The sequence below is a fragment of the Solea senegalensis genome, linkage group LG2 (genome assembly GCF_019176455.1).
Source record: "Solea senegalensis isolate Sse05_10M linkage group LG2, IFAPA_SoseM_1, whole genome shotgun sequence".
NCBI classification, from domain to species: Eukaryota; Metazoa; Chordata; class Actinopteri; order Pleuronectiformes; family Soleidae; genus Solea; species Solea senegalensis.
Genome location: NC_058022.1, coordinates 4,369,177 through 4,394,156, shown reverse-complemented (window position 1 = coordinate 4,394,156; position 24,980 = coordinate 4,369,177). Strand labels below are relative to the sequence as shown.

Genomic DNA, 24,980 nt, shown 5'->3' with positions numbered 1-24,980 from the left:
AGCAATACAAAAAACTCATGCCACCTTTCACTCCGCCCCGGCTTCTGTTCGGTGTGCTAAAACGAGCGCCCCTCTGTGTTTTGTCTCGCGTTGTCAGGACACAGCTGACCGTCGTCTGCAGCAGCACAAATACACCAGGCTAAGCTAACACTGTGGGCAGTTAGCAGCAGCAGCCGCAGCAGCAGGAGGAGCATAGGAACTACTGTCCGTGTGAAGTCAGCAGGACCGCGGACAGACACAGGACCCGGAGCCGCTCTCCCGTTTTTAAACCCGGCCATGCAAACGAGTAGTGTCGGAGCTAGCTAACGTTAGCACAGTCCCGTCGGACGCGGGGACGCAGAGGAGGCGACAGCATCACCGGGGGAGCCGTTAGCTGAGTTTCAATGTTATTGTTAATTTCAAGCACATTTGCTCACAATGTCCTGCTCTGGCAACCTGGTCTGGGATGTAAATAAACGCTTAATCGGATTCAACGAGCCGAACACCATCAGGACCAACTACTTAGGTAAGAACAAAAGGAGCTTCCGTGATGCTAACAGTCACAGGGACGAGATAAATGACGAAAAAGGTATCATTTTAATCACCATTATGTGCCCGAAGCACAATTGATATTCTACTGTAGACTGATGAAGTGACAGCGACAACTGCCTGTCGGAGGCAATAATAATAATAACAACAGCGACAAAAAAAACAAAGAAATGGTGGTAACGGTGATGATGACAATGCTAACAACAACAACAACACAACCAAATAATAATATAATTAATTCCAAAAGATGCAATTTAATCCTATTTTTTGGTAGTTCTATCTACAACTAAAACAATATAACATACAGTTTTTTTTTATCTTTATATTCTCTGCCTTCAAATGAAATCACAATATCTGTGCGGGATAAAATGTATTTACACGTTTTCCCTAAATCATTCAGCTACAATAATAATAATAAGCTTTCTTTTTTAGATATTGAATAAATAGTATATAATTGTTATTATTTTCATATTAGAGGGACTGGTCATATTTACATAATTATTCTCATTTTCATTTGAATAACTTATTCAAAATGAATATATTTGTGCACATGTGTGTGTGTTTTCTTCAGTCTGTATAGATCCAGACAGTGTTTTACATAAAAATGTTAACTTGACATGTATTTGTGCTTTAAGAAATACTGAACCTCTTGCAATTTGAAAATTGTACTAGGTCGTATTGCAATTTTGATTAAAATGTTGATTAATTGTTAAAAGTTTGTATCCCAGTAGGATCCAACTAAATATCATAAGCACAGACTGTATAACAGTATGATTTTATTTATCGTAGTATTCCAGATGTTAAATGATGTTTGTTTTGTTTGTTTTAAAGTAGCAGAACATATTGTTGGAATGTAAATAATGCATTTAATACTCCGTATCCGTCGTATTGTCGTGGCAATACTCGTAAAATCACTGTCAGCCGTCAAAACATGACAGAGAGCTGCAGCTCCTTCCTGGAAAGTCTCCCCCAGTGACGATGATGCAGCCTGAAATTATAATTAACTCAGGTGAAATAAGACGTGAGAGTTTACCGATGAAGAACCAGACAGACTGCGTGTCGTGCAAAATCACTTTTTATTATTGTTTGCTCTGTAGAGAGATGAATATATGCTGCACACAGTTTTGCTGCATCGATGCAAAGTCAGGGCCTCCTATAGAGTTGTGCTTAAATATAGGCTGACTGAATGTAAAGAAAATAGAAATAATAATAATAAAGCGAAGCAGAGATCAGTCATGAAGGCACAGTGCTAATATTATTATAAATAATTTCAGAGAAAAATGGCAGGTAGTAGAAATGAAACCATCAACGTTTTCTCAAAAACAAATGTTTGTGTCACAAATATCATTTGCAGCCAAAAGAACAAACTAACACATGTATAAAACAATTTCCATTAGTGTATCTTTGACTTTTTTCAGTTTTTCAGGCAAAGGGCAGTTAAGAAGAGCTTTGACCTTTTTGTCGCATGTAGATTCATAAAATACACTCTTGGAAAAAACAAAAAGCAGGCCAGAAAAAAAGGAATTTCATGTAAAATGATCTCATTAAAAAAAAAAAAACACAGAGCCAATAATTTAAATTTTAAATTTTAAAGTGAATGCAGTACGCTTCCTTAAGAATCATACAAAGAAATTAAAATACCATAAATGGCTTTGTCGCAGCAATTCTGATGAAACAATTGCTAGATTATTAACCCATTACTAAATTTTGTGTTTTAGTAAGAATTAAAACAAGTTTTCTGATTATCAGCTTCTTAAATGTGAATATTTCCTGGTTTATTTGCTACATATAAAAAACCATACGATTATTATCAATCAATTTGATGAGAAACCGGTCGCTATTTGCAGCCCTGTTCCCGTACATACTGGCTCCTCTGAAAGCTCTGCAGTCTCCGTTTGAAGCTGCTGCAGCTGTTAAATGTGCTTTAACAAGATAATACAGTGTTGTTGTTGTTGTTGTTTTAAATGCAGGCTCCACATCCATTCACTGCAGACAGTGCTATAAAAATTTAGAGTGGTCCTCGGTGGCAAGAGAGACGGAGACGTCAGGGTGAAGATGAGCCTCTCTGTTCTGAGTCTGTGTATTTTGTTGCAGGAGAGAAACAAACGGCTGCTTCCGAGTAACTGACTGCAGAGTAAACAGTGGACGCGCAGTGTTGTTGAGTCCTCCTGTCACCTGAGAGTCGTTGAATGAAGATTTACAGGCCTGTAGAGTCGGAGCAGGGGCCGCCGAGATTTGGACGGCGCTGTATTTAGCTTGAGCACTGAGATACGGTTGTTATTGTAGTATGAGTGATGGATTCATGCACACACACACACACACAGAGAAAGAGAGAGATGTGTTGGTCTGAGCTCTTGTAGGATATTTTTAGCTCCAAGTAAGACAAGAGGGGGAGACTGGGGGGTGGGGTGGAGGTTGTGACAGTTAGGGGTTTGATTTCCAACTTACAGACTTCCGGACGGTGAGGTCGAAGGGAAAATGACTTTGTGTTTCACAACTGAACCAGGGCTGCAACGAAGAATCAACTGATTTTTAATAATTAAAGCTTAAATTTGAATATTTTCTCGTCTCTGTGCGGAGAAGAAAGTAAAGTATCATTAAAACTGAATCATTCTTAAGGGTATCGGCAGATTTTAGCTTCAAAATTAGGGATGGGAATCGGATACTGGTCAAAATCACGTCGGACAGATAAAAATGTAAAAGCCGATAGAATCCAAAAATCCTATATATCACATGCTTCACTATGCACAGACTTTACAAAATGTAAATAAAAAACAGCAAAAGCATTTTAGCTGAGTCATGTTTGGTGCCGTTTATTTCTTCCTTTATGGGGAACAATATTTGTTACACAGTTGGAGAATGATGTCTTTTAAAATGACTCGGCACAAATGTGTTGTTGACAGCTTCATACGTTCATAAAAGGCCTAAAATGACTGTATCAGACTAATATCGCTATCGGTAGATATTCGAGTATCGGACACAAAAAATTGGTATCAGGGCGTCCCTATTTAAAATGTATCGCCAATATGATTAAGTAGAGCTGCATCTAGCGATTATTTTCACAATCGATTATTTTATCCGTTAATCGAGCACTTGTTTGGTCTGTAAAATGTCAAAAAAAAATGAAAAACTTTGAAAAACCTGGAAATTATAATGTTCTCAAATGTCTTGTTTTTGTCCACAAACTTCAATGATTTCATTTTAATGATTTCTTTGTCATGTGGAGCAAAGAAGCCAGAAAATATTCACCTTTAATTAAGAAACTGGAAAATCAGAAAGCTTGGTTTAATTATTGAAAAAAACCCTCAGACTGATTAATGGATTAATTAATTTAGTTATCGATCAATCATTACATCTGGTAAAATCTTTTGGTTATGGGGTTTTGTAACATCAATTGATCTGTTTCCACTTATTTTAGTCTGGATAATCATAAGAGGACATTTTCATTTTGTCTGCCTTCGAGTGTAAAATGGTGTTAAAGGGTGAAGCAGGTGCCTTCCTCCATTCACTGCAGTGTTAACACTTCATTTATTTATTTTTTAATGATTTTAATGCTGCAGCTGGAGTCGCCCTGACCCAGTCGACTGGGCAAAACGGCCTCTTCTTGTAACAGAGGATGGGCATCTGCAAGTTTCAGCAGCACTGCGGGGATCGTTCTCTGACAAATGCCTGAATTCGTACTCCTATGATTCGTGGACTCTTGACAGTCGAGCTTCCATTCATGAGGAAAAGTTATTAATGTCACATATTCAAGTTGTGGCTTTTGCGTTCTAAACCTCCCAAATCCCCGTTTTAACGACGCCAAGCCTGGAGAAAATCCGTTATTCAATCCCCAACTTGTACATAGAAAAGTTTCTGAGTTTCACAGTAGGATCTCGGTCTCTCCCTCATTACCCGCTCCTATATGTCCCAGAAACTTTATTCTCCTCGACACCTAACTATAGATAACTCTTAGTCTGTGCCTGTCTTCAACTTTAACTATTCTCTCTCTCTCTCTCTCTCTCTCCACTGTTGGTGTGGAAGCAATTACTTGATTAATCGATTATTAATCGTCAGCTAGTTTTAAGCGGTTTTTCATGATTAAAACAACATTTGTTTTAATCAGAGTGTTTCAGCTTCTTAAATGTGAATATATTCTTCATTTCTTTGCTCCATAAAACAAACATGGACAAACACTGATCAACGTTTTTGAACGTTTATGGACCAAACGATTACTCGATTAATGGATTATGGAAAGAATCGTTAGTTAGTTGCAGCTCTAATATGTATAAACCTGTTTCTTGTGTTGCAATATGTGTTTTTCCTCTTTACAGGTAGACGGGAATTTGTGCAGAGGCTGAAACTTGAAGCGACACTGAATGTACATGATGGCTGTGTAAGTGCCCTACATACAGTATTTACCTATGGTTGTTGTTTTTGCACGCGTCTGTGTGTGTGTGTGTGACTGTTCCTCAGCCGGTTTGTGAGGTGTTGGTGTTTGGCAGAGAGCACATCTTTGACGTCAGGTCAGGTCGGGTTGATGCTTCTTGAGGAAACCCGACGCTGTCAGAACAGTCATGTGTCTCAAGCTTATTAGTCTCAGGAGAACAGCAAATGGTTTCTGTCTTTTACTCTAAAGCAGACGTGCTGTAAAAGCAGGATTTTAAAGGTCCAGTTTGTAACATTTAGCAGGCAGAAATGGAATGTACTCTTAAGTATGTTTGTGTCGGTGTGTAATCACTTTTAAAATGTGTTTTGATGACCTAATCTCTCTACAACAGACATTTTTATTACAATATGTGAGTGAACCTGTCTTTGGATGCATTTTCACTGAGAAATCAGCCCCGAGTTCAGTCTGCAGGATGTGGTAAACGATCAGAAGTTAATTTCATCGCCCTGCGGCCGAGTGGCTCTGTGGCAATCACAAGCAGGCAGCGGTGTGATGTCGAAACACTGAGCGCGTTTGCACAAGCAGCGCTTGTATAAAACATAAAACATTTCGATGTATAGAGCGATGACAGGCACTGAAGGGTGGTTTGTGTGCCGATGGATTATAGTGAACTAAACCATGTGACTTTAACATGACTGTAGCATTAGCTAAGTAAATTCTAATGATAGTGGTGTTTGCTGGATAAGGAAATGTGAATGTTGTTGATTTCACAAATCATCTCTCATCACCTCACATTTGCTTTGTGACCCCTTTTATTTATCTCTCAATCAATCACTCAATCTATGCTTGTATATCACCTTTCATTCAGGTCAATGCTGTTCAATGTTCTTTACAAATGATGAGTGAATGAATGAATGAACACAGGGTTTAACTTGACTTTAACTGCAAACTTCTCTCTTTTTTTTTTTTTAATTCAAGCTGGTATCTCTCTTTCTGCAGGTCAACACAATATCCTGGAACGACACGGGAGAATACATCCTGTCTGGGTCAGACGACACCTTTCTGGTCATCACAAACCCGTACAACAAGAAGGTAGGTCTAACAGAACAGGAAGGGAGGTTCTAACATAGAACAGGAAGGTAGGTCCTAACATAGAACAGGAAGGGAGGTTCTAACATAGAACAGGAAGGAGGTTCGGTAGGTCTAACAGAACAGGGAAGGGAGGTTCTAACAGAACAGGAAGGTAGGTTCTAACAGAGCAGGAAGGGAGGTTCTAACATAGAACAGGAAGGGAAGAACAGGAAGGGAGGTTGTAACATAGAACAGGAAGGTAGGTTCTAACAGAACAGGAAGGTAGCTTGTAACAGAACAGGAAGGTAGGTTCTAACATAGAACAGGAAGGGAGGTTCTAACAGAGAACAGGAAGGTAGGTCCTAACATAGAACAGGAAGGGAGGTTCTAAAATAGAACAGGAAGGTAGGTACTAACATACAAGAAGAACGTAGGTCTTAACGTACAAGATGAACGTAGGTCCTAATGTACAAGAAGAACATCAGTTCCAACGCACAAGAAGAACATATGTCTAAATGTACAAGAAGAACATAGGTCTTAACACACAGGAAGAACATAGGTCTTAATAGGTTTTTGCTTCTCGTCTTCAGGTCAAGAAGTCCATACGTTCAGGTCATCGGGCGAATATCTTCAGCGCCAAGTTCATGCCACACACCAACGATCAGGAGATCGTGTCGTGCTCTGGAGACGGCATCATCTACTACACTCACACCGAGAAAAGCGCAGAGTTCAACAGACAGTGTCAGTTCACCTGCCATTACGGGACAGCTTATGAGGTACGGACCAGGATATGGAGACGCGTCGGTGAACGTGACACAGAACCTCTATTTAACATATTTTTAACCTCATTTGTCCCCCCCCCAGATTATGACGGTACCAAACGATCCGTACACATTTCTGTCGTGCGGCGAGGACGGCACGGTGCGATGGTTTGATCTCCGCACGAAGACGAGCTGCACTAAAGAGGAGTGCAAAGACGTACGGTGACAGCTGTCGTAGCATTTCTCCATTTTAACCAGTGATTCATGTCAAAGTTTGTGGGTGGGGTCAATGTTGCAGATTTGAACAAATGGAGGCCTTGTTCATCATCATTTGCATGCACAATCTGGCAGTTCTGTTCATTGGAAAGTAAATATACAATCATAATTATATTATTATACTAATATTTCTGCCAATTAAGCCTCCTAGATGTTACACACCAGACCTTTAAATGGAACATTTTAGATTTATCATTAACTGATCCAGGATTCACACTATTTTTTTATTTTATTTTTTAAATATAATTTACATTTTTGTAGAAATTTCCTGTACTTTATTTTCCTATATTTTATACAGTTTTTATTTGACCTGTGGAAGCTGATTTGAAGATTTTGTCTTTCACGTATCTGTGTGTGAGTGACAGTGTGCTTACATGTGTGTGTGAAAGGCAGAGACAGAGGGAGGAGATCACTGTTGCAGCTTCTTGTATTTCAATCCTCAAGATCAGCACCTGTGACCTTAAAACTATCAGACTCTGTTGCCTCTCAGCCTTAATTATCCCACAACGGGTCCATGTGTCCTGTGAGCACGTCCACACAGCTGTGAAAACACAAATCTCTGCTTCATTTATTTTTTTTAGGATTTCCTCAAATTGTCCTGTCTGTCCGTAGGGATCTGCAGTTGCTTTGAATGCATACAACTCCTACCTTTTGTTTACTTAAGATGGAAATTGGTCCAGAGACAAAGTCCTGGACATACTTCTCTGAATAATCCAGTATGGTTCAGCTCCACCAAACCTGGTCTCAAGAACATAACATTGAATCCACTCACTTTCAAACATATTAACACACGTGTGCAAACTGTAGGATTTCAGGATTGTCATATTTGCTTTTCTCACTTTAAAAAACTCAACTTTTTACTCCTGCTCTTTTAATTTAAGTCTAATTTTATCCCAAATTGTATGTTTTTAGGCTATATAAAGTGATTCCTTTGTTTAAAATATTCACATATAGGGGCTGAAAAACAGAGAACTTATTGAAATTATTAACCAAACAAACACTCAAAAGCAATTAATCGAGTAGAAAAATTGATGGTAATTAATTTTGTAATTTAACTTGATTTACCTAATAAAAAGGGGCTAAATTCTCAAAGTGCAGAGCAGAGTTAACTTCACATGCTCTCTCATCGTCTTCACATTTGTCTTCAGGACATCCTGATAAACTGTCGGCGGGCGGCGACCTCGATATCCATCTCGCCGCTGGTGCCGTATTATCTGGCCGTGGGCTGCTCCGACAGCTCGGTGCGAATCTACGACAGACGTATGCTGGGAACCAGAGCCACAGGTAAACCCCGGTTTAATGAAGTGGACAAGTGATGTTGTAGCTTTTAAATATTGAAATTTAAAGGGTTCAATGTCCTAAATGATTAAATGTATTGGGGGGTTGTTTTTTTGTTTATTTTTTTTACTCGTTCTTACAGTTTGACTTATTAATTAGGAGGTAATGCAGCAAACCTGAAGGTTCTTATCACTGTCGTTAGATACACTGTACAGATTAAATGCAGTGTTTTCAAATACATATTATTATAATAGAAAAGAAACTTCAAACAAGGCATATAATCCATGTCTTACCTTTTTGTTTAGATTATTCAATTTTGTCTTCTGTTATGATAAAAGCAATTGTTTGATGGAAAAGTAAATTTAATTCAACAAAAGGCAGTGATAATTTAGTAAAATGCCAAAAAAAACTGATGTGTTTTTGAGATATTTTTCCACATGTATGCAGCATAAAATCTGAGAGCAAGAAGCTGTGAGACCTGATGATCTTAGAGAAGGAAGGAAAATAAAACAATACTTATAGATTCTTAATTTTAATTGATTAAAGGTAAAAAAAAAAAAAAGAAAAAGGTCCAAAAGACAAGTCTGACTGAGATTATGTATTATGTCGAGATTACAGTTTAAGAAAAGCATCATCGGTTTTTTGTGATTAAAAAAGACTAAACCATGTTTTAAATCGGAGGAGCGACATACAGAACCTTGTCAGTGAAACAAATAATCAGATAATCCAACGCGGCTTCACCCAAACAGCTCAGCTGACTCCATGTCAACCCCTTTGACCCTTCCTTAGGTAACTACATGGGTCGGGGGACGACGGGCATGTGCGTTCGCTTCGTTCCCGCCCACCTGTCCAACAAGTCGTGCCGGGTGACGTCTCTCTGCTACAGCGAGGACGGGCAGGAGGTTCTGGTCAGCTACTCCTCCGATTACATCTACCTGTTTGATCCCAAAGACGACCAGGCCCGCGAGCTGAAGGGCCCGTCAGAGGAGAGGAGGGAGGAGGTGAGAGACACATCACCTGTCACTTTCGGGAGCTGCAGCTTCTTCTCGTCTTTTTTTTTTTTTACAGTCGCCCAGCTGGCTCTGCTGTTTGCTTATTTTAGCTCTGCTTGACAGGAATAACCCGAGGAGTTTTGGATGGATCACTATGACATTTTATACACATTTGCAGTGCCCAGAAAACGAAAAGAAATGACTGCGGCCGTCTTCCTATACTCGACCACTAGCGCCTCCTGGAGTGAACTAGAAAACAACTAGAAAGTTCTCTGAGAGCCCAACACTTCAAACAACACTAACTAAAATCTTCATCATTATCCAGATCCAGACCAAATTAGATTAGATGTTGTCATATACAAGAATATACAATGACGATTCAGGTGCACTGTCACGATATATAAATGTATACATTAACCCCACGATCATTCAGTCAGTGCAGCCGTATGCATTTGGGAGGTAATTGAGTTAAAAATGTCAATTTCACTTTAAATAACACATTTATTGCGTATAATAACATTGCAGTAAAAACCTGAAGTTGCTGTATTGGCATGTTGGGATGTTTTTGAGTTCATTGTTCAGTGCGATTATGTCTTTGGGCTAAAAACTGTTCAGGAATAGCGTGGTGTGAGTTTTAATTATTTAATCAGAATGTTTCCCCTATCTCTGCTAAAATTCAGACAAAAGACACTTAAATCACGGCCCTCACAATGTCAGTAATACCTGCTGTTTCCCTACAATCCGAATTTAGCATGTTAGCGAATTAGCATGCTAACCTTTAGTTCCGATTTTTGCAGAACTTAAAGACGCCCCCTTAAACGAGAGGTGGAACATCTTCAACTCACAAGTCTCAAGTGACGGCTAAACACACGGAGAACATTCATAGAAAATGACGTGCTAATAGTTGCTAATTATCGCTAAACATGAGGAGCGGATGGGAACGTGACGGTCGTAAACAAAAATATAAGTTGTCATATGAGTCAGTGGGATACACTAATGATACTTGAAACTTGTGTACTACATTTCAAGCCACTGCTTTACAGAAGAAGGAAAAGCAAATGGAAAAATAATCTAATCTATTATGAGTAATGACTTCAAGTTTTAGAAAGTATTTGTGAACAGGAGGCTACAACCTGTAGGGATTGTGGACGGATTGTTTTGTTGAGAACAGAGTGGACCTTGTTGTTGTTGTTGTCTGCTTCTCTGTGGACGTCACACAGACGTACAGACACTGGCTGATGCAGTAAGAGATAAGGAGGAGACGGGGGGAAGCAAATCATTGATGGAAAAACCTAATAAAAGGATGACGGTGGTGGAGATTGGATGATCAGTAACGTAAAGTACCGTATCTGTGGGTCATTACATCTGTTTAGTCGAGGGCTTAGTTCTGAACACGGGCCGAACTGGTCCCCAGAAAAAGTGGGGCTTAGATAGCGCGAAGTGTTCGGTGTTGTAAACCAGTCGCCGCTGCTCATGGAGACTGAATGTGCTGGATCACGGTGCCAGTGTTTGAAAGCCTCGTGGTGAGTTTCAGCTGTGTTCAGAGATACAGCCACCACACGCATTCCTTTCCAAACTCGGCGACTGACGCAGGCAGCGTTCCTCTGTACGCCAAAATAGTTCAGGTGGAGGGGATGAGGGGGAGGCGGGGTGAGAGTGTGTGTGTGTGTGTGTGACACACCCCCCTTTCCTCTAGATGTGACCCAATGTGTTCAGGGTCTTTTTCCCCTTTTATCAGTGCTACCGTGTCATTCATCAGCCGCTCTGTTTCACCACCTCCAATTCATGAGTGCAGACCCGATGACAGTTTCTCACTAAAGCAGTTGATAGTCCGTGAGATTAGCGAGGCTCCCCGCTTTTCTATTTCTGGCTGTCGGCCTGTCGCCCCGCACAGAGAGAGAGAGAGAGAGAGGGGGAGAGGGGGAGAGGCAGGAGAATGAAACGTGAAGGCAACTTCAGCGAGGGAGGACGGGAGGAGGGAGGGAGCTTAAACTGCCAGACATGATCAGTGTTGTTGCTTTGGCTGCGAAGCTAATTTTGACCATGGTGTGTCTGAGAAACTGCTAATATTCCCCTCTGTGTGTGTGTGTGTGTGTGTTCCCACAGCTGAGGCAGCCTCCAGTGAAGCGTCTCCGACTACGCGGCGATTGGTCCGACACTGGACCCAGAGCTCGCCCCGAGAGCGAGAGGGAGAGAGACGGTACGATCGCGGTGCCAACACTGACATGTGTTTGCCCCTGTCTGTTCTGTTTGAAGCACAGGTCTTAAATTACACATCTGGCCCCTGAAACAACTTCCCAGGACCCCCTACGTATGAAGAATCTGTTGCAATAGCTCATTTACCCACTCAGTCTGGAATGACAGTCAGCCGTGTCTATTAATGTAATAATAGTTTACTTTAAAACTGTAAAGAGGATGACCATCTCAAGGCTTTTTCTTCTCCTTCTCTCTTGCAGGAGAACAGAGTCCAAACGTGTCTCTGATGCAGAGGATGTCGGACATGTTGTCTCGCTGGTTTGAGGAGGCCAGCGAGGCTCAGAGCAGCAGAGGAACACGACCACAGGCGCGACCCAGAGGTGAGGGGGGGGGGGCGTCCTGTCTGACGCGGCGTACTTCCACTCCTCTTATGTCCAGTAAAAATAACTTTGTAAGGTCCAGTGTGGAGGAATTAGTGACATCTAATGGCGAGACTCCTTCACTCACCTCCTCCCTTTCTCAAGTGTATCAGGAAACTTACTGTGGCCCCTATAAAAACCAGAAAGTCACTTTATAATCCCACATCCCAACTAATTTCTCCTCTCTTCTGTCTCAAGCACAAAACTGATTACAGTAGACAATTTAAACCTCTTCTTTTCTGACACGCTAACCTTATTTTATTACACATTTTAATTTTGTATTAAAACACCTCGATTATCTAAGCTGCCTTTTAAACTATGAAGCTGTTAACAACACACTTGTGCCATTTTAAGCAATTTGTGTCAACAAATACTCTTCTCTCATAAAGAAGAACAACATGACTCAGCTGATTTTTATTTACATTTTTACATAGTGAAGCATTGGATTTTTTAATGGCATCAGATTATCATCGTCCCTACATGAATGTAGTAAAGGAGGCGTCTCATTTGTGTTTCATGGGCAGCGTCTTCCCCGTGTTGCTTTGTGAATTACGCCCCTAAAAACTCTTCTCGGTGAATCCAGAAACGCGTCTTGTAGACTTGCTCCTGAAGCCAAATCTAACAACTTTTGGAGAACACAGATGACATCATATCTCATCATTTCTTCAGGAACTGCCATCCGCCCAGAGGTTGTGTCAAATCCACCGGCTGCTCCTGCGGGAGCCTCCAGTCAGGAGTCCAGCGCCCCCGAGAGGCCTGTAGGGACAGACACTCCAGAGGAACCTGCGGCTGCCACCTCCACAGCTGCTGCCACAGCTACTGCCACCGCCACCGCTGCCCCCGCGATGCCCAAGTCTACTTCCTCCTCCTCAGGGTCGTCGTCGTCAACAGTCACAGCACCTCCTCCCTCCACCTCGTCATCAGTGGAGACTTCTGCTCCGTCCTCCTCGTCCCTCACCTCCTCCCCGGACTCGGAGCAGAGGAGTCGGACGGACGCGAGTAGGACTCACGCGCCTCCAACGTCCGTGTCTGTGTCTGCGTCCACCTCAGAACCTGCACTCTCAGGTAAGAGGCTTCAAAGAAATCAAAAACTATCACAAAGACACTTTTTCAGTCCAGTGAACATGTCCCCTGTCCCCTGTGTGTCCAAGGCTCAATCCCATTTCACCGCTTGCCCCAACCGCTTAGTCCTACTCCTCCATTTTGCAGAGTAGAGTGAAGTGAGTCCATCTGATAAAATATAATTATTTAATGATAAAGAAATTACACAAAAATGGCTAGTCTCTCTAGTCTACAATTTATGTCACAGTATTTTCAATAAATATTAATAATAATAATAATTAATACATGAAACAGGTCTTTAAAAACTAACGTTTGAATGAAAAATATCGTTTTTTTTCCCCCTCGACGACGTCATATTGAATCCACTTATGTGTCATGTTCTTTTTGTTGGGGTAGATTTTATCTCTCAAGGTTGGGGGATGATGGGGTATAGAAGTAAAAATAACAAATGGGATTGGGCCTAATTGTGTGTGTGTGTGTGTGTGTTGGAGCCACTCCACTCAAGCAGCAGCCTCTCACTCCACACTTTTATATTCTCACTTCATCATCCTGTTTACTTCCTGCTCATTTTTTTTCTTTGCCTGCCCCTGTCCTCACTCCCTTCCTCCTCCTCCTCCTCCTCCTCTGTCCTCTGTCCTCTGTCCTCTAATCTTCCGTTTACTCTCTTTGTCAGAGTACGGTCCTCACCGGCTTCCCATAAGTTTAGTGTGTAGGCGTTTGCAGAGGTTACTTCGGCTGGCCGACCCTCCAGGACAGGGTCCGCGAGCAGCCGCTGCTTCTTCTTCTTCTTCCTCCTCCTTCTCTTCATCCTCCTCATCCTCTGCAGCCCCTACGAGACAGTCGCAAAGAGACACTGCTGCCGCTGCGGAGACGCCCCCTCGTACAGGTTACCTCCCCCTCCACAGCTCCCTGTCCCTGCAGCAACCATTACACGCTGTCACCCTCCCCTGCCGTCTCAGGCCTGGGTCATACTTCCCGAATTTCTGCAGATTTCTGCTTTAGTCTGTGTCGTGTCAATGTCGTCATCTGCCCGTTTTTTATATAGATATAGATATAGATATATTCCAGATTGGAAACTTTCCATGGGAATCAGTGGAGATTAATGAGAAGTACCGGAAGTGTTTAATATAAAGGTACTGTGTCATATACAAATATACACATTTAGATAAATTTCGATATAGATAGCTAGATACATTGATAGTTATAGATCTAAGTATATATATATATATATATATATATATATATATATACATATATGTGTATATATATATATATATATACATATACATATACACATGTACATCTGTGTGTATAAACTTAAACATCACAGGTCAAATATCCAACAAGATATGCCACAATATGTCATTTACCAACTATATTTAAGTACCCCACCTACAGTTTTGAGAATTGCCTGTTTATTCTTGTTGATTCCCATGGAAAATGTCCAACTTCCTTTGGAAAATACCTGGAATTATGGGACCCTAAGCACAACAATTCCCAGTGTAGTTGGTGCTGCACCGTGTTGTTTTGATCAGAAGAGATGACAAAGAAGATGCGGACGCTTGCTTGAGGTTATGTGATGTAGTACAGCCGTTGACGGAAGTAGTATTCGGCCACAAGGGGGCGACTTTTCTGGTTGCAAAAAGAACTCTGGTTTTAAGTCTCGACTTTGATTTGAAAAAGTTAGTAAAATCATTTTTCCAGAGGAGTAATTGTCTCAATCTCTAGTTTTTTTAAAATTACATTCCCATTTAGAAGAAAATAGATGATAAAACACGGCACACGTAGGGCTGTTGTATTAATACAAAGCTGGTGTCATCTGTTAGGAAATGTGTAGCGGCTCAGTACGGACAAGTTTGACCCGGGCCTTACATGTCCCGTCTATGTCATAGTGGAAGCATCGCTGTTTGTCTTTGTGCTGTAGAACTGACCACTAATCCCACAGTGATCCTATTTCCATTTTTCACGAATGCACCGTGTGTGTGTGTGTGTGTTAACCTCTGTCGCTGCCACTGACCTGTCTCACCACTGTTCTCACCACCACCATGTGCTGCTTGAGTTTTTTTCACCTGCGGAAACTTTGCGGTGGGAGTGGCACCAGCTGACGCCGCTAACGCTGTGGCTCGCACGGTTGTTGTTGTTTGATGATGCAACCTTGTGTGTTTCTCACCCGACATTGACCATAAAAAATACAGTGCATTCTGTATTCTATAATCTGCATTACAGACTTAAAATGCAGTTGTTACCATTCATTTTAGCTCTTATCTGGGGTATTTTCTTGGCTTTTTAAGGTCTAGTGTGTAAACTTTAGCCAACGTTATTTAAAATTTACAATGACACTTCATATTTCAGAAGCATGTGATCACCAGGTTGTACAAATAATTTTTTACCACTACCTGAAGGCTACATAGGTTCTCCAACACCCTTGGAAAGGAAGGGAAGGATGAGGTGTGGGATATTCAGCTGCTACATGCAACTTTACCAATAAATGTTGCTAATTTTACACATTCTACTATTTAAATGTCTATAAATATGGTCAGATTCTGCTGTAACACTAGCCAGGCTTTACATTTTCTTATATTTTTTTGTGGATTTCATGCATTTTTAATCAGTATTTAAATTCACAACATCGCATTTGACTCAATGTCTCAATATCAGCGCAGCACCGGCCTTTAAAACCAGGGAAAGACACGACAGATGTCATATTGTGATCAGAATTCTCTCTGGAGCACTGATTCTTCAAACACACACACACACACACAGAGTTTAAAAGTCTTTTTAACCCCGTTGATGTGTGAAGTCCTCAGGAGTCGACGACGTCTGTGTCCAGTGTTGAGAAAGTCTCGTGTGTGTCTGTGTGTGTGTGTGTGTTTCAGATTCACCCTCGTCTGTCGTAAACAAACAGCTGGGATCCATGACTCTTGACGAACAGCAGGGTGCGTTTCCCAGACAACCACCACCACTGACACCAGCTCCGCCTCCCCTGTCACTCACTTTTGTCGCCAGCAGACACACAAACACATTCCTCATCTCAAACGTCCTCCTGCTTTGTCCTTCAGTCCTTTCATACTTTGTTTCCATGGCTTATGGGAGTTATAGGGATATTAAGTCTTAATTCAATCCAAATATTGACTTAATAACATTGTTCTGATGTTGACGCAGGTGTCGGACCCTCCCAATTTTAATATTGATCGACAGCCACGTATATATGAATCTATTCCTTTGATTTAATATTCCATCTTTCAATGTTTATTCTATGTTATTGTTTTTGTGCTTGCTCTGCAAAATGGGAATTATTTTTGGCCCAAAAGAAACCCAGAAAACCTTTAAATTTAACCTTCGTCTACTTTGTGCGTGAGATATGAATCTCACACTTTATCTTTTCATTTAAAGTACTAAATATCTTAGAGTAATAACATTTTGGCCAACTTTAAAACACCCTAATCAATTCCCCTTTTGGCATTTTAGCTTGAAAATATACTTTGTGTCATTAGGACGAGTCAATAATACATTTTCCCCTTTATTGACTAATTTATTCTTCAAGTTTTCTGTCAGTTTTCTACGCGTGTGCAAGGAAAAGCCTCACTTTGACATGATTGTTATAACTGAGTTGTACGTGAATGATTAAGGCATCGATTGTGTCTCTGCGGCTGCTGCTCGTTGACGTGCGTCTGTAACTCTTCTACCGTCATCCGTCTTTCTCTGTGCCACGTTTCCATCTCTGTTGTCAGTGATGCAACACAAGGTTGAGACATGTCCCATGAGCACGTATCTGCAAACGTCAGCTGGCGTTTTGTTTTGGTTTTCATCTGCACTGATGTGTTTCCTTGCTTGTCTCTTCCTCTCAGGAGGAGCAGAAACCGCAGGTTCACTCCCCGCTCCTGCACCAGCTCCTGCACCAGCTCCTGCACCAACTTCCTCCTCCTCCTCCTCCTCCTTCAGCGGCACCAGTCGACCCAGTACCGCAGAGCCGGTCCTCAGCCTCCACTACAGCTCGGAGGGAACCACCACCAGCACCATCAAGCTGGACTTCACCGATGAGTGGTGAGTGAGCAGCACCAGTCCGCTCACCTTTCACTCTCTGAAAATCACTTCTTATTATTGTTATTACTGGTTAAAAAGGAATCAACATGCACTTTACATTACAGTTAGACTAATAACCTGATAATAGTATGGTGATATTTTAGTAACGCCACCTTATTTCTGATGTAATATCCACGTTATAGATTAATAACATGATGTAATAGTCTGGTAAAACTTTACAGAAACAGTTCAGAGGATGTTATCACACACACACACACACACACACACACACACTCAGATGTCCTTTTAAGGACAACCTAAACAAAGCCACAATTCATTCAAATCTTAACCAGTTCCTCAGAAATGAGATTATACCTCATCAGGTCAGTGTTTATGCCAGAAAAGGTCCAAATACAAGTAAACAAATAACTTCATTATATGTACTATATTCCCATGAAGCCTGCAACCTGCACAGTGTATTTAAAATCTGTTCACACAGTAAAACAGTTGTTACTTTCTCTGTTTTCCTACTATTGTTTAATCTGTTTATTACCACCTTTTTTATATACATATACTGCTGACTGGAGAAGCCTTTAGAAAAGTTCCTAGGCACTCGTAACTGTAAACGCTTCACAGCTGCCAGAGCCATCAGACTCTGAACACACAGTTTTTCTTCCCCCACTGCCGTCAGTGCACTAAATAAACCAAAAATAAAAAAATAATAGCTCTGCCATACATCCTATAAGCACTTTAAATGCACTGTAAACACTTTAACTCTTATTTTATGGCCTTAAACATATCACCGAGTGTCCTGGGTGTTGTGTTTTTATGGCTTAATGGTTTTAGATAAATCATTTGAGGGTCTCAATCTCAACTCTATTTCCATTACATGTCATTTAGCAGACACTTTTATCCAAAGCGACTTAACAGTTGCATTTAAACATTTGCGTACAAAAGAGCTGCAGCGATTCATCGATTATTAGTCGATTACTACATTTGTCAAATATTTTGATAATCGATTAACCGGTTTTCTGATTTCTCAGCTTCTTAAAAGTGAATATTTCCTAGTTTTAACAAAGAAAATGATTAAAACTGAATAATATTTTCATTTGTGGAGAAAAGTAGACGACAAAACTAAAGAATATCATCGTTTTCTGACATTTTCTGGAACAAGACGATTACTCGATTGACAGATTAGTCAGTAATGGCTTTCTGATTCTGATCCATGGTTATTTACTACATAGAAGTGACCACAGTGGTTTTTCCACTGCATTAACACAATGTGAGTGGTTAACCATGTTATTACTGAGCTGTAATGTGACGGAGAAACAAAAGAGGCGGATACAGACGTGTCGTTTACTGAACGACAGGTAAAAACTTCACTCTTCTTCATTTTGTCTGTGAACAGGAGCAGCACGTCGGGCCCGATGAGCGGCGCAGCTCACAAATCCTCCGAGGCAGCGGCCGTTCAGAGCAGAGAGAGTCTGCCGACGGAGAGCCAGGGTGAGTCCACTCCTGCTTCAACCTGCGTCATTATTTATATATATATATATATTTTTTTTTAAAGGTCCAGTGTGTGACATTTAAGAGGGTTTATTGGCAGAAATTGCATTTGAAGAAGTTAATCTGTGGAATCTACTAGAGCCATGTCATTTCTCCAAGACAACAAAAACGTTATTATTTACTATGAAACACAACCGATAAACAACATAAACTGTACATCAGTTTGGCCTAATATTTTTCTTCATCATGGAAAACCAGATTTTTGTTCCGTTTTACCTTTTTCCTTCTCATCGAAACGCATGGTTCTCAGACTGTGGCTACGCATGCTTCCTCTTGGTCTAAAACGTTTGAGAGCTCCTGATCCGAACTATTCAAAATTGTGTTGGTTTGAAAATTGAACTACTAGTGTCTTGAAACTGCTCCTTGACTCAGTTCATTTATTTTTCCTGACTTCATTCATTTTTTGTGAAGAAAAAGCAAACAAAAAGATAAGAAATTGGATTTTTATATTTATATTGGATATATTAATGCTGGCGGGCCAGTTTGGGCCCACAAGCCGCCAGTTGCTGACCACTGTGTGAAGCAGAGAATCTCTATATTTGCCTGACAGGAACCAAATAAAGCAAATGTCTTAACAATAAAACGTACAATAACATCTTTTTCTATTTTTTGCTTTGGAAACATGAAAACATTGTAGTTGTCAGAGTAAACAAATGATGACACAATTTTCACAATTGGGCCAGATATTAATGCTAGTTAGTTGCTGACTTTTGCTCCATGAAAACTACATAAATTGAACATAGTAAAATTACAAAAGAAAGACTAAAATTCCACAGACTAAATACTGACCATCAGTGTGTTGTCTTTCAGGTCCCTCAGAGGCTCAGAAGCAGCCGGGTTTGTCGACCGCGTCGACAGAACCTACATGCTCCGCCTCCAGCTCGGCGGCTCCAGCAGCAGCGGCGGCGGCAGAGAGCTCCTCCCAGGGGGACGGCGCGTCCTCACTGCCGCAGAGGAGCCAGCCGGAGGGTGCAGAGGACACGTCGGGAGGCTGCAGGAGGACGGAGCCTGCCGTGCCCTCAGTGTGGGAGGGTCAGAGTCAGCCCGCACGAGCCAACCAGGACTCAGACGACAGCGACGACGACCCCATCCTCATCCCGTCGGCAAGGCTGCGAGGACAGGGACAGAGGTACGGCGAAGGCGCGACGAGACGCCACGTGCTTAAATGCAGACTTTGAAATCTCTTTTCTTTGATTTGTGTCGCTTTTGCTATTGACTGTTTTACCACAAAATTTTAGATTTAACACCAGAGGATCTGCAGTAGGAGATAGGATGATCAGGTAAAACGTGTTTGCTCCGTCAGGTGTGAGCATCAAGACAATGGTTTGTGTGTTTGTAGTTTCACTAACACACACACACACGCAGCTAACTGTAGTGTCAGAATGCTGTGCATGTTAGTACTGACTCCACAAATGCTGTGGTCATTTTTGAGTCTGACCGATAATGGATATTAGAGTATATTTCTGTTTTTCTTCTCTCCTTCATTCCCTCGTCCCTCAGAGTTTTAGATAAAGAGCTGTTGTGTGTTTTTGCATCGAGGTTAGACAAAGACAGTCGTGTAGGAGCAGGTGCACTCGCTCAGAGTAAAGGGTTAACTAAGGGTTAACTAATAAAGCTCGCTGAGGGGCTTTTATGTCATTACAGTGTTTGAGGAGGAGTTTCGTAACTGCATGCGTCATCGAGCCATATTTATAGATGCTACAAACTGCTTTCAGTCTTTACTCCTCTGTTGTAGTTGTTCTCAGCCACTATTCTCTCTAAACAAATGCACACCCATTCTGCTTTGGAAACATCCACGTCTTAGAGTATATTAGAAGTCGTTCGTGGCAGAAGACCTCACCGCGTCGAAATGGCAAACGTATCTCGGGCTAGCCCTTGTTAGCGATAACAACGTAGTATACAAGTTATACTAATGTTAACAAATGACACAGTGTTTTTTTTTGGTATCGTCTACTGTAAAAACAGACACGAATAACAAATGTGTGCATGACGATGTGAAGTCTGGACTTTAATCTGTATAATGAGTGGACGAGGCTTTACATTAACAACGTTTAACCCCTTCATCAACGGCTGTGATGGAGCAAGTAGACGTTTAGGTCTCAACTGAAAGCGTGAACGTCATGATCGTCTCTTTTTTACGCGTTGTTGTAGTTGTTGTTTTTTGTCGTTTGTCAGACGCTCGGCAGCCGCTCGTATCCAGGAGCTGTTTCGCAGGAGGAAAGAGAGGAGGGAGATGGAGGAGAGCGAGACCCAGAATATCAGGAGACCCTCGGTCAAGATGGTCTACAAGGGCCACCGTAACTCCAGGACGATGGTAAACATCTGTCTCTTTATACTGACGTGGCATTAGTCAAAAAGAAGAGGAAGGTTATTTACTTCTTTATTAAGTGTTAATACCCATTGCTTCCCATGGGTTCACAACTAACTATCACACCCAAGTGCATATTATTGATAAAATGACATTAGATAATTAAAAGGTGTGACTGTTCACTAGCAAACACAGTCTTCAAAGTCTCTGAGAGATCATGCTAAAGTTAGTCCTGATCTTGTCTAGTTTCAGCTCTCTTCTCTCACCATCACTAGATGCTGACCTTGTTTTGTCTGGACCTTCACATTTTCAGCTGCGAAAGCTACTTTGGACCACGATGTGGAACAGTGGACCTAAATTTAGTCAGACTAAAAACTAGGTAAAAATATTCCGAGTTGCTTTCATGTCCTTTTTTTTTCTTTTTTATTTGTAGATAAAGGAGTCGTGTTTCTGGGGCAACAACTTTGTGATGAGTGGCTCGGACTGCGGCCACATCTTCATCTGGGACAGACACACAGCGGAGCACCTCATGCTGCTGGAGGCCGACAACCACGTGGTCAACTGTCTGCAGCCGCACCCCTACGACCCCAGTAAGTCCCAGACTCACGCTGGATCTCGCGTGAATCCTCTTGTGTATAACAGTGTTTCCCAATCAATCCTGGTCCCCATGGACACACTGTCCTGCATGTTGTTGAAATGACTTGGTTGTTATCAGGTGTTTGCTGAGCTTGACGACGAGCTGATGATGTCATGATGATCTGTCATGACATAAAACCACTGATCTTAGACTAAACCAGACAAGTCTATTAAGGATTTTGAGGTTTGCGACGCCCCTAACGTTAACTGTTCAAAATCATCTGTTGTGTTTCAGTTCTGGCTTCTTCAGGAATCGACTACGATATCAAGATTTGGTCGCCGCTGGAGGAGTCGCCGTCTTTCAACAGAGTCCTGGCTAATGAGGTGAGATGACGATCACTCCGATCAGTTTGTCCTCTCTCTGCATGTGAGCGGTTTGTTGCTCATTTACTGTGGAGACGACGACGACGCTGCTGCTGCGTTTAGATCCATATAAGATGATCCTTGATTGGTCACAGAGAGGAAAATTAGCTCCAAAGTAGTGAGAGCTGTTGGCGTCCCTTAACCTTTAATATTCCAATACTAATGTCAAAATAACACAAATAAAACATTTCCATCTAAGGGTCCAATATTATGGAAAACTAATAATCAATACGCTCTTATTAGGGTCCAAAAATGATTAGTCATAGAAATTATTGGCCCCAAAAAAACTGTTATTAAATTTTGAGTGAACTTTAAAATGACTAAGTTGTTTATATCTTTGCTCATGTGATGTGTTTAACCCAGAGATTCCTCTGAATGTCTGTGTTCTACTTTTTGCTGCATGACAAGCGAGACAGGAAGTCTGACACCATTGCAACATTAAAAGCATTATTTTTCAGAGTAAAAGCCCCCCTGATTGTAATAATTGCACAGCCCAACAATTGTATTATTTTAAGCAGTTAAAAGAAATCTGGTAATTGTTTTGAAATAAATAGCAGGCATAAAACACTCATCAACATCATGCCAATTTGATTTTAGTGTGGATTTCAAACATTTAGCTGGAATAATCATTTAATGTCCTCAGTTCACTCCCTCACATTTGTATTCACACCGTCTCTCGTTTGTCTTTGTCGTCTTTGAAGGTAATAACTCGAAATGAGCTGATGCTCGAAGAAACAAGAAACACAATCACGGTCCCGGCCTCCTTCATGCTGCGAATGTTGGCCTCGCTCAACCACATCAGATCAGGTACTATGTAATCCTTTACTTATCTTCCAAGAAAAATCAGACTTTTGTCCAGAAACGCGAACAATGTCAAAGAGATTGTGTTGCTAGAATCGACTGGAACTAAATGTGTGGTTTGAAAAATAAAAAGTGAACGAATACTCAGAGTGAGTGAAATGTCCATCTAAAGAAGTCTTTGAATATGTTTGGCAGTAACTTAACAAAAGTTAAACAATGCACAGTAATTGTTAACAGTTTGAAAAGCGAAAATGTTTAAGAGCATTAGTCTTTTTTGACATTTAATTCTCTGCATCTTACACACATTTAGCAGATGCTTCTATCCAAAGTGATTGGCAAGAGAGTTGTTGGAAAGAACTCCACTGTGGGGTGGGAGTGCTCAGGTGGATCCAAGTGCATGGGAGGGGTGAGCTAAGTGCTAGGACAGAAGTTGCTCTTGGCTTTTCAGGAGCTTCTTCCTTGGATGGACGGAGTAGTCGAGGGGTAACATAAGCCTTTTAGGAGAGCTTTTAAGTGGCACTTTGTAGGCCTGCATCAGCGCTTAGAATTCGATGTGGGCGGCTAACAATAGCTAGTGGAGACCTCCAGGCTGATTGAAGACCAGGTGCACTGCTGTGTTGTGGACCATCTGTAGAGGTTTCTTAGCACATGTTTGGAGGCCTGCTAGCAGGGCGTTGCAGTAGTTGAGGCTAGGTGATATCCAGAGCCTGTTGTAGGAGCTGGGTAGCCTGTAGGGTTAGGTGTGGTACTGAATCCTGCAAAGCAACATGATCTGTGAAGGTCAAGTGATCATCAGTCATGGCACCCACCTAGGGTTGTGGCTGTCCAGTGGTAGCTGTCAGGGGAGCGTTCCCCGCGGCGTGCCCCCGCATCGGTGGACATGCGCAGGTAGACATGCTGGTCTTTACCCGCTACGGTCTTCACACGAGCAGGGCTAAACGCCGGGCTGCACGCTGGGCTGACGCTTCCGCTGACGCTCCAGGCTCGGCCCCTTTTTCTAATGCTACAGCAATTGGGCGCAGCTGTTGGTGCGTTTGGCTGATGGATTGCACCTGGCTAAGACCGCCCACCAAGGGTCAGACAAGGGAGGGGGCGTCATTAGCCATTCACCCTAACCCTATTGTCCTTGACTCTTTTGCTCACCCAGCCACGCTATTGGTTTCACCCACTGATAGGTTCCTTCAACTTTGACAATTGCCACTATTTTGCAACCCTGTTTAACACTTCTTCCCCCCCCCCCTCTCCCTCTCGTAGATCGACTGGAGGGCGATCGCTCTGAAGGCTCAGGGCAGGAGAACGAGGACGAACACTAGCCTGACGGGATTTTAATTTTCAAGAAAACACTGTCTCTTTTTTTGGCTGGAAAAGCACTCAGAGGAGGGGACACACACACACACACACACACACACAAACAAACACAGAGAGAGACAGAGTGCAAGACATTTGTACAAGTGGAGTGTAGAATATTTTCTTTTGGAATATTAGTATCATTTCTATCCCCCCCTTGTGTTTTTTTTTTAAAAAAAGGATGTATTTCTTACTGATGTTTCTGTACGAGGATTAAAAAGTACACCTGTGTGAATGCAAAGGGCAGAGACGTCAGTGTATACAGTAAATATATATATATTAATATGTGTGGTGAGAGTGAGCGAGCGTCATGGCGGTGTGAGGAGTGTGAGTATGTCAAGTGCAATATTATTTTGTTGGGAGACAGTGAGCTTTGATCAGTGTTAACGTGTGACATGATGGATTTCTTTTTTTGTAGCACAAAGTTAAGAAGACGTGTTGACGCATGTGAACAAGGAGTTTTCAGTAAAAACAAAAACAAACAAAAACACATTTGGAAAATGCTTTGACTTCTTTTGGTCTGTTTTTTTAGATAGAATCCAAGCTGTGGTTCTTTTCCCTTAAAAAAAAAAACCCAACGCTAAATCGTTATCTTTTTACAAACAAAATTTGAAAATAAAGTGGCATCTTACAGGTGTCTGCACTTGTGTAGAAGATACAAAAGGGGTTAGTGACTGTTGTTTAATGAATTTTAATTAAATAAAAATAAAATACACGGCTGTTTTTGGTAGCTGTTCATAAAAATAGCGATACTTTTTTTGCAGCTTCACTAAACAGATTAAACTGTAAAAAAATAAAATGACTAAACTTCTTTATTTTATTACCCTAAACATCAGCTCGCGTTGACCCCGATCTATTTTGCTTATTTGTGAACGTGGGGCTATTTCCTGTTTCTTTTTGGGGGGTGAGAGTTTCAACGGGAAGTAGCAGCTTTTCACTCATGCGTACAAGACGGGGTTTCCGGTACAGATCTGTGTGGTAGTGACG

General features: G+C 41.5%; 1 protein-coding gene across 5 annotated transcripts; it reads left to right on the top strand.

Annotated features, from left to right (window-relative positions):
* Positions 1 to 77: 77 nt before the first annotated feature.
* On the top strand, positions 78 to 24,483 carry dcaf6 (ddb1 and cul4 associated factor 6). Of its 5 annotated transcripts, XM_044016198.1 has the most exons (21): positions 78 to 505; positions 4,842 to 4,903; positions 5,897 to 5,989; positions 6,559 to 6,744; positions 6,833 to 6,946; positions 8,154 to 8,289; positions 9,073 to 9,284; positions 11,382 to 11,475; positions 11,732 to 11,851; positions 12,560 to 12,955; positions 13,626 to 13,838; positions 15,829 to 15,888; positions 16,801 to 16,996; positions 18,384 to 18,478; positions 19,349 to 19,667; positions 19,777 to 19,818; positions 20,714 to 20,852; positions 21,280 to 21,436; positions 21,718 to 21,806; positions 22,547 to 22,652; positions 23,901 to 24,483. In XM_044016198.1, the coding sequence occupies exons 1-21, from the start codon at positions 418 to 420 to the stop codon at positions 23,957 to 23,959; spliced, it is 2,976 nt and encodes a 991-aa protein (XP_043872133.1). In that variant the 5' UTR covers positions 78 to 417; the 3' UTR covers positions 23,960 to 24,483. The 5 variants fall into 5 exon arrangements, with proteins under 5 accessions (XP_043872133.1, XP_043872157.1, XP_043872150.1 ...); XM_044016222.1 differs by lacking the exon at positions 13,626 to 13,838; XM_044016215.1 differs by lacking the exon at positions 15,829 to 15,888.
* The last annotated feature ends 497 nt before the right edge of the window (positions 24,484 to 24,980 follow it).